Below are 10,042 nucleotides of genomic sequence, written 5' to 3'. Positions count from 1 at the left end.
TACTTTTTAAGGATATTTTCTGGAACTTCCACTCAACTAGATTTAAATTTGACCTTGACATTGACCTCTCTGTCTCAACTATCCAAAAGGCTACAAGACACTTCTCAGGTATACTCATACTCCAACTAGCCACGAGTTGTCATCTTGCTGGTTCTAGGGTCCCTCCCACAGAATAACAGTTCTTCCCCGATATTGCTTCCTCAACCCAGCTCCTAAAGCAGAAATTCCCAAAGTGTGGTTCCAAAGAACTTCGCTTTAGAATTACCCAAGAGGTTGATTAAAATATAGACTGCTGTCCTGGCTGGTGTGGCTCAGTGGATTGAGCACTGGCCTGTGAACTGAAAGACTGACTGGTTTGATTCCCAGCCAGGGCACATGACTGGGTTGCAGGCCAGGTCCCCAGTTGGGGGTATTCGAGAGGCAGCTCTCACATCAACGTGAGAGCTGCCTCTATATCAGTGTTTCTCTCACACATCAATGTTTCTCTTTGTCCCTCCCTTCCCCTCTTTCTAAAAGTAAACGAATAGAATCTTAGAAAAATATATAGACGCCTGAGTCAGACCAACTGGATGAAAAGCTCTAGGTACAGGCTGAGGAATCCCACTTTTAAACAAGTTCCTCTGGTGATTCCTACCCACATGAAGTGGTTTGGGGAGCAAACCTTTAGCTAGTATTAGTTATGGTGAAGACACACCATTCTGTCTACTCTTTATTTCTGCCCAGCAAAGATTTCCTGAAAGCCTACTACGTGCTAGGCACAAGCTTGAGTCATGAGCCTTCCATTCACAAAGCTCTCAGGGAATGGCACAGGGAAAACTTGAAACTGTTTTCCAGAGGCAGGGTCATATTATCAGACTCCTAATAGGTTTAGAATTCCTGTCCTTAGGGTTCCTTTCATCCCCATCGCCATTCTGGGAAAAGCCCCCCTCCACCCTTTTACCCGCACCTTTCTAGGCTTTGGGGCTGTGGAACCAACAGTTTGCATGTGCTCAAGTGTCTCCAAGGTATAACATGGTGGGGCTTGTGGAGAGGGTTGCCAAGAGACTTCTTAGGAACAACTGTAAATAGAAGGAGGACCAGATTGCCATGCTCTATCACTTCTGCCTGCAGAAAAGAAGCCTGTCCTTTCGAAATGGGGGAGAAAAGTAGTCTGGGGAGTGGGCAGGAGGTGGCTGCTCCGGTAAGTAGGACAAGAAAGATTTCAAAGCATTCCTACATCAAACGCAACCTGGCAATCAGGCCCCTCTGCTATCACCTCCTGCTGAGGACTCTCAGGCCAGGACACAACAGGGCAAGTGACCCTTGGGAATTCATGACTTGAACAAGCAACAGAATCGGTAAGACATTTCTCCCATGCCCTGTGAACATCTAGAAGACAAACTTTAGAGTTACTCAAAATACTCTACATTCACATCTTTCAACACACACTTCCCCCAGTATCTTCCAATTTCTCCTTAGAAAACTATAGACAAATTCTTCTGAAGTAGATATATATATATTTTAAAGATTTATGTATTTATTTTTAGAGAAAGGGGAAAGGGAGAGGGAAAGAAGTATCAATGTGTGGTTGCCTCTCATGAGCTCCCTATTGGGTACCTAGTAGGAGGACCTGGGCCTAGCAACCCAGGCATGTGCCCTGACTGGGAATTGAACCCATGGCCCATTTGTTCGCAGGCTGGCACTCAATTCACTGAGCCACATCAGCCAAGACTGGGGTAGATTTATATTATAGCTAAGACTTGTGCCAGAAACGAACCCCTTGTTCCTCTGGATTATGACTGTTTCTCCCCAGCCTAACCCTCCCCCAACAAAATAACATAGTAAGTCCTTGGCAAATGTTTGCTGAGATGACCAGAGACTTGACTGTGAACTTGGCAAGTCAAGAACCAGTTTGACAGTGGAGATGACAACTCCACACCCCAAGGTGTAGGATCTGCCAAAGACTGGAATATTAAAGGGAGTAGAAGGAAGGATGGACAGACTGTATTCCCTTGGATGCACTTATCAGAGAGTCTGAACAAAGAGTGAACACCTCACCCACAGTTGTGAAAACAACTGAATTTTTAAAATCTCATTCTTTTCCCTCAGCAAAAGCTCAATGTCCAAAAATTTGCCTCAGTGAAATAATGTGGAAAGCTCATAAGTGCATCAAAGTGAGTATTTAATTTTGACAGGAAGGGTCCAACTTTTGCCCCAAATGCTCGGTAGCGAAAACCTGGTCCTTGTGGCAATGCAGGCTGCCGAGGAACCTAGGCTGCCTGTTTTTCCCGAAATCTTAGAGAAAAGGGCTCTAAATCTGTTAGACTTTGGCCAAACTTCCCAGACAGTTAAGCTGGGTTTTCTGTCCTACATCCTGGGTTGCAGCAGCTGGACACCTACAGAGAGGTTTCCACGGCTGCACTTCCTTCTTGACCCCCTGGGGCTTCTGGGCCTAGGAATAGTCATTTGATGAGTGCCTATTGCGAGAGGGCCTTATGGTTTTCAGATAGAAGTATAAGAGCTGGGTGAGACATTATGCTGGTAAAAAACGGCTATTAAAGTGTGGCCAGGGGTGGCTATCCCGGCACAGTAAACACAGCAGCACCGATCTGCTGATACTTTTGCATTAAGGGTGCAGAGGGAGGGCAGTGAAGAAATGCATCTACATCTGAAGCCAGAGCTAGCTCTGAAGAGCTCTATCATTTCCTGACCTGGGTGCTAGAGAAACACCTTTATTTTTCTCTCTTAAAAAACTATTTAGGACCTTCTTCATTTGATTGGTTACAGAAGAAAACTAAAATGGCAACATCAAGTTTGAAAGGCTATTTTCAGCATAGGATTCTACTGTCCAATGAAATTCAAGCACTCCAGCAGCGCAGGAATCCCAGGTCCCTTCAGCTTTGTGCTGGTTCCTTTCTACCTGCCCCAGACACCACCAGGGCTCCCCCCCTCCCCCCCCATCGTGGCTCAACTTCAGCTTTACCAGCAGTAACAGTTTGGTGTGGCTTTGTTTATTCACAAGTTCACATCACGGTAAGGAACTGGCTCCTTCGACTGTGATGACTCCCATTTTGCAGACTTCCTCAGACTGGAATTTTAGGCAAGGGCTCAATTGCTCTTTCATGACAAATGGATCAGTAAAACAATAATAAAACCTCCGTCACCATAACTCAGAGGCTGTAATAGATCAAGTTCTCAAGGGCACTTGAAAAGCCCAGAGTAGACTGTTTATTAACACAGATTTTTAGGAAACCACCCTCTTTCATTACTGCTGTGTGTAAATAACACCTATTTAATTTGTTATTTTCCTACAACCCCAAAGAGGGAAACATTAAAAGAAATATTCAAGGAAGTTGGAAAGTTTGTCAATGTAAATAGTGTCTTTGTGACCCTTCTACTCTCCATTTCCTGTGCCAACTGCACTTTTATTTCCCCGTCTCTCTACACTCTGTAAACAAAACCATATTATCAAGGGAAAGACGTGAGCCCATTAACATTGTAAGCCCTCACATTACACTCGCAAGAGAAGACGCAGCACTTATCTGATGGAACAGAAGCTTTTATTGCTTCGAGGTACAAGCCTGTCCAAACCTTTGAGATCTGACCGGTCACTGGGAAGCCTTTGCGCCTGTGAGCCAAGTGCCTAGGAGAAAGCGTGGCCAGCCTCCCAGATAGGAGCACTAGGAGCGCTCCATTACAAGAGCAGACTTTATTTTGACAGCCATAGTCAGAGGGAAAAATCAGCTAAACTTTCGAACAAGGTAGAAACTGTATCTTCTGTCCAAATCAAAACCTGGCACTTCAACACTCGCACGTATGCAGCCGCCAATGGAAGGGGGGAAGAAGATGAAGGGAATGCTGTGAAGTATCGTGGGAAGTCTGAAAAAGAAAAGGCTGCTTTTCCAGGTACCCAGCACTTACAGTATAAAATTTAGTCCCATGAGTCGGGCAGTGGGAGAAAAATTAAACATGTGCTCCAGGTTTAGGATAGAAATAACACTAGTGCCAAGAAAATCAAAAGCGCCACGGCTCAAAGCAAAAAACAAAGAGAAATAACTACCTGCCCTGGAGAAAGGCTAGGAGCCGTCTCCAATGGCCGAGCTCCGAGCTCCCATTAAACCTTTCCACCCCGCCACGCCCACAGTCCGCACCTGAGCGACCAGCCACCGTAGACCCTGAACAAGTTTTCACCCCCTCCATCCTCTCGTCTTCACCAGAGAGGCCAGTCCAGCTTTCCTCCCCACACTTCGCCCAGTACCTGTCCGGGTATCAGGCGCCCCAGGCGCTCGCCCCACGCCCTCAACCTGCCCTTCCCCAGGCTGCCCCAGGGCCCCGACAGCTCTCCCCCGGGCCAGGGCCCACTGGGTGGCGACCTCCCGCAAAATCGGTAAAGTTGGCGGCGGGGCAGGCGCGTGGAGTCCGAGGCCGTGCGGGGGAAACGCCCATTGGCCCGCTGGCGCCACGTGGCCACCCCGGCCTCTATATTAAGCCACTATTTACCCCCGGCTCCCTCGCCGTGGCTCGGCGACGGCCTCGCGGGTAGAGAAGAAAGGCGGAGCAGCGCAGAGGGCGGCGGTCCCGAGGACCCCGCAGCCCAGCCCCGAACTGCGCGCTCAGGTCAGTGGGCCGGAACCATGAGCTCCTACCTGCAGTACGTGTCGTGCGGCAGCGCTGGGGGCGGCGGCGACCTGCTTAGCTTCGCGCCCAAGTTCCGCCGCGCCGACGCCCGGCCGGTGGCCCTGCAGCCCGCCTTCCCCCTGGGGAGCGGCGACGGCGCTTTCGTCGGCTGCCTGCCCCTGGCCGCGGCCCGACCCGCGTCTTCGCCCCCGGTCACTCCCGCGCCACCCCCGGCCGCGCCGCCGTACGCGCCGTGCACCCTGGAAGGGGCCTACGAGCCGGGCACCCCACCTGCCGCGGCAGGCGGCGCCGACTACGCCTTCCGGGGGCCCGAGCCCGCCTACGACTTCCCGTGCGCGCTGGGGCGGCCGGCGGACGACGGCGGGGCGCACGTCCATTACGCTACCTCCGCCGTCTTCTCGGGCGGTGGCTCCTTGCTCCTCAGCGGCCAGGTGGATTACGCGGCTTTTAGCGAGCCCGGCCCCTTACCGGCGTGTCTCAAAGAGTCCGCCGACGGCCCGTTCGGGGCCTTCCAGACCGCGTCCCCGGACCCTGGTGCCTACCCCAAGTCCTCCTCCCCAGCCTCCAGCCTCCCCGCTGCTTTCAGCACGTTCGAGTGGATGAAAGTGAAGAGGAACGCCTCTAAGAAAAGTAAGTACTGGAGCTTTGAACGGACGCTCCTGGGACTGGGGACAGAGCCGCCTCCGCGGAATTGCGCTAGGAGCATCTTGCAGCTGTCCCTCTAGACGGCGGTTTGTGTTCTATGGAGGAAACGCGTTCCGAGGTGTTATCGAAGCAGGCAAATCCCATGAGCGTTTCCCGAACACACTCTCGGAAAGTGTGCCAGGCGTGGAGAAAATTGCCGGAGGGGGGTTGTCTCCTTGGAGCACTTCTCCAGGCACAACTGTGTTCATGGAGACCCAGGAGGGCTGGGTTGTGACTTTGATTCTAACTATAGCCCCATTGCTCGCCGGTGTTCGGTCTCCGTGTCCTCACGCCTCGCTGATGTTCTGTGTTTACGTTGCAGGCAAAGTCGCCGAATACGGAGCCGCTAGCCCCTCCAACGCCATCCGCACGAATTTCAGCACTAAGCAACTGACAGAACTGGAGAAGGAGTTTCATTTCAATAAGTACTTAACTCGAGCCCGACGCATCGAGATAGCCAACTCCTTGCAGCTAAATGACACCCAAGTCAAAATCTGGTTCCAGAACCGCAGGATGAAACAGAAGAAGAGGGAACGAGAAGGGCTTCTGCCCTTGGCCAGCCCTGTGGCTTCTCTCCAACTTCCCCTCTCAGGCAAGAACCCAGGGAGCCCTTCTCAGGCCCAAGAGCCCTCATGAGGCTGAGGAAACTTGGCCTGCAGAAGTTATAGGCCAACCCAACCCTGTAGACTTACTAGCTCAGTTTGGGATGGAGGTGGACCTGGGTGGAAATAGAGGTTTCACTTGGGAAAGAAAGTGTCTTAGTTGACTTATGTGGGTGTCTAGATATTAATTTGAGGTCTCTTAAGCCACTCATGTGTGTATTATTTGTGTCTTATCAGGGAAAACGTGCCCAGCTGCCAGCCCAACTCTGCTGCTATGTTGCCTTAGTCATATGCAATTCCTGGGTGCAGAATGGCAGTGCATTATTTGCAGAACTCTGCCAACCCCCTGAAGTGCTCAAAAGAGCATCTGCCCAAAGTTTTTCTGGTTTTAATTAAAAGGACAAGACTACATGTATTCAGCTTCTTGAGATGACCAAAGCTAGTTTCGGCCTCTTTGATGTAGCTAAGCTGCTTGGATGATGATCCTCACATTTGCACTCCAGTTTTGTTTTTCTTTAAGGAGCAATTTCTACCTCTCCATGTGCCTGAGTGAAGATACAATCGCTGTTTAGTTAGTAGCTGAACAAATCCACAGGGTGGGTAAGGGTTAGAACCTGAACTACATGTCACACCAATTACTCAAACTTGAATGTAAATACATACAGTATGTATATTTTTAAAAAGGCTTGCTTGAAATGAACATATATGACATTTAATGTCATGGCATGGGAAAGGTTTGAACTTTTTAAAATAAAAACTACAGAATGTGCTACTCTCTGCTTTTCCTTACTCTCATTTTGATTTTCTTTCAAGCCGATTCAGTTTCTTCCATTTGGAATTTCTTGATTCTGCTGTGGGAGTTTGTTTTAGGTTGATAACTTTAAAAAAGAATACTCCTTATAGGTTGTATACACAAACAAATTAGGGACTATTTTCTGAGTAGTTTAAGGGAGGAAAAAATCCTCCTCTACCAAATATCTAAGTAACCTAGGAATTACTTCAGTACCTTAAGTACCCTCATTTTATGGTAGATATGTTGACTGCACATTACCTTGTAGATTCGGTGCTCCCTGTGGGAATGTTGAAAAGCCAAGGAGACACTGTAGGGAGATCTTGTTCTTTTACCTCTGGTCTTAGAAAAAGTAGAGGAAGGGTGACCTGGAGACTTTGCTAGTAAATTGATTAGTGTTCTCTGAGAAATGCAGCTGCATGTCAAAAATTTTCAGTGGTTAGATTCCTACTTCCAAAGTCAAATATTATAAAGAGGCTGAAAGAAGCCCGTAGTCAAAGCTATCTACTTCCTATAACCCAGACTGAATATCTGGCTGAAAGAGAACACTAATTTCTGTTTTTGCAATTAAATTATTTCAAATGAATTCATAGGAAGAAGCACAAGCACACAATTTGAAACTTGGCATGAGGGTATGTGTAAAAGAAAAAGTCTTCTCTAACCTTATTTCCACCCAATTCCCAATCCTGAAGGCACCTGTGGTTGACCAAACTTTTATGTAACATTACAGAAATATTTGAAAAGTGGTAATGTTAATACACAAAATCAAGTAGATACCTGGGGTAATTGTGAGGGCAGGTCATTTTCCTCACTATATAGATAGCTATAGCTATATCTTTAAGTTCTCTGTACAATTCAACTGAGAGGCTTAAAGGCCCAAATGATCCAGAAAAGAACCTCAGCTCTCCTTTTAGCTAGGATTTCTAGATTCTGGAGTAGTGCCTCAAATCCCATAACTCAGGGGTCTAATGATTGTGGAGGATTACTTTCCTTATAAAACAGTAATGTGATTAATTGTTTTAGAAGATTGAAATTGTAGTGAAAGTCCTGTCCTTTGCACTCACAGTTTGCTAGAATTGCAGGAATAAAACTATCAGCTATAAACAAACTCAGCTGATAAAGGGAAAAAGCACTTAAAAAGTAAGTCTGTCAATATTATTCTTATGTTTGCCATCCTCCCTTTACTAACGTCATGCTAATCAGATCTTGTTTGCAACAACAGCCTCCCCTCTGAGCTCTGTAGCTGTTTGAAAGGACTTGTTAAAGGAGTTTTGATCAGCTTGCTTACAACCACCTCCAGGCTTCTCCTGCAGTGGTCTTTGACAAGGCAATGTTTCCTTGCTGATAAGCGTTCAAATGTACACCTAAACAAAAACAAACAAACAAAAAAATACCAACACACTTGATCATTTCCTTGATCTACCACCTTTTTCTTTGGGAAAATAAAGTGGTTTTTTTTTTTTAAGTACTACTAGCACTTAGCCCTGATGGATGTCTTCCTTGATGAAGGTGGCTATTTTGACATGTATAATGCTGTTCTATGAATCAGGCCAATATTAGCTATTTTTTGATCAACCCTAGGGATCTTTAAAAGCTTTCTTAATGCAGATCACTATACAGCTATATTCAGTATTGGGGATAGTCTTGACTGGCGATCTGGATGACCTAGAGGACCTCCGGAGATTCCTTTCACCATGAAAATGCTACAGAAACAATTCAGTGATATTTGCATGATTTATTTTGCACCTATCATTGGAAGAAGGAGAATTCAGTTCTAAGAAAGCAAATAAGGAGATGCTGTCTCTGGAATCACAGTGATACTGTGTTTATACAGGAAAAGTGGTTTTGGAAATGATCAGATACAGCTCGTCAGTGGGGGTACCCAGGCCGTGTGGATTGTTTGTAGAACAGCCCTCTTGTTATTAGTCTTGAGTTATTTTGAGTCAGATCTCCCACATGAAGTGTGATAGTTATCACTAAAATTGTGCAACAACTAAAACAATCCCATGTCCATTTTACAGGATTTGAAACTAAACATGCTAATTCACCCACCAGTAACACATTACAAGAATGAATACACAGTGGACAGTTCTGGCTGTTGTATAATTAACTAGTCAATGTTCTTTTGTCTTCACAGAATGACTGTGTGCCTACTTTTCTAGATTCAGGATAGTTGGGAGTAAGGAAAAAGAAATAACTTAATAGCATATAAAACTTTTATTATTTGAGTACTAGCAAACGAAGGACTTGCTGTTGTGAAAACCTAAAGCAGCCCAGGCTGGTGTGGCTCAGTGGACTGAGTGTCGGCCTGGAAACTGCAAGGCTGCAGGTTCGATTTCTGGTGAGGACACATGCCTGGGCTGTGGGCCCGGTCCCCAGTTGAGGGTATGTGAGAGGCAACCAATCAATGTTTCTCTCCCTCTCTTTCGCCCTCCCTTCCCTTCTCTCTAAAAATGAATAAATAACATCTTTTAAAAAACCTAAAGCAGTGTCATCTAGATTCTCAAAAAGATTAATTGTGTATGATTTATTCTGCCTCAATCTTACGTATGGCAAGGCCCAAGACCAGAAGAGGTTATGTCCTATTATCATCTCATTAGAAAGGAGGGGCAGGCTCAGGAGAGTTGCATGAGCTTTGATGTTTCTTAATTATTTCTTATGGCCAAACAAATGTTCTATATTTGCTGAATATTGAATTTGAAAACCTCAGGACCTAATCAGGTTCAGAGAGATGTTTAGTCTGACCACAGACCTCTCAACAAGAAAAATGCCCATTGTTAAAACTTTATTTGTGGTTTTAAAGTGAAACCATACTGGACATATCTCACAAATAATGATAAATCTCCATCTAAATAGAAATCAAGATTTTCATGGTTTTAACTTCTATAGCATATTTCCAGGACAGGCACATGCAAAAAATATATACAAAATACTTCAATTTAACATCTAACTTGTATCTGTTTAAGTAATACTTGTTATTCAGAAATATAATCTCAATAGAAACTGTTTAAATTCCATAATGAACTAAGAAGAAAGACATCCTAACTATTGATGCGATAAGGAGTTCTATTACTTGGATTTGTAAAGATTTAAACATGATCTCTTCCATTTTTAATAGTGTTACTGATATAGTTTGGAAAGAATGGCCAAAGAGGGGATATTTGGACTTATAATAGCTCAGAAAGCAGGTCACTGACACGTTGAGGTATTTCTAGCGGGTGGCAGACTATTTTGCACATCCTATCCTTGAGGGTTGTGTAGGAGGGCCCAAGTTAGTAGAGTTAAAGTTTCTTTGGGTTCATGGTAAAGACATCTCTGCCCTCTTCCTGGAACCACTGCTCCATGCCTG

At 45.9% G+C, this 10,042-nt stretch overlaps 1 protein-coding gene across 1 annotated transcript; it reads left to right on the top strand.

The window, feature by feature from the left end:
- Window positions 1-4,507: 4,507 nt before the first annotated feature.
- On the top strand, window positions 4,508-6,654 carry HOXD1 (homeobox D1). The gene is made up of 2 exons (XM_037044729.1): window positions 4,508-5,247; window positions 5,624-6,654. The coding sequence occupies exons 1-2, from the start codon at window positions 4,614-4,616 to the stop codon at window positions 5,935-5,937; spliced, it is 948 nt and encodes a 315-aa protein (XP_036900624.1). The 5' UTR covers window positions 4,508-4,613; the 3' UTR covers window positions 5,938-6,654.
- Window positions 6,655-10,042: the final 3,388 nt, after the last annotated feature.

The sequence above is a fragment of the Sturnira hondurensis genome, unplaced genomic scaffold (assembly GCF_014824575.4).
Source record: "Sturnira hondurensis isolate 20B ecotype Veracruz unplaced genomic scaffold, ASM1482457v3 Scaffold0004136, whole genome shotgun sequence".
NCBI lineage: Eukaryota > Metazoa > Chordata > Mammalia > Chiroptera > Phyllostomidae > Sturnira > Sturnira hondurensis.
Note: the sequence above shows the minus strand (reverse complement) of the source record. Positions and strands in the feature narration are given on the sequence as shown.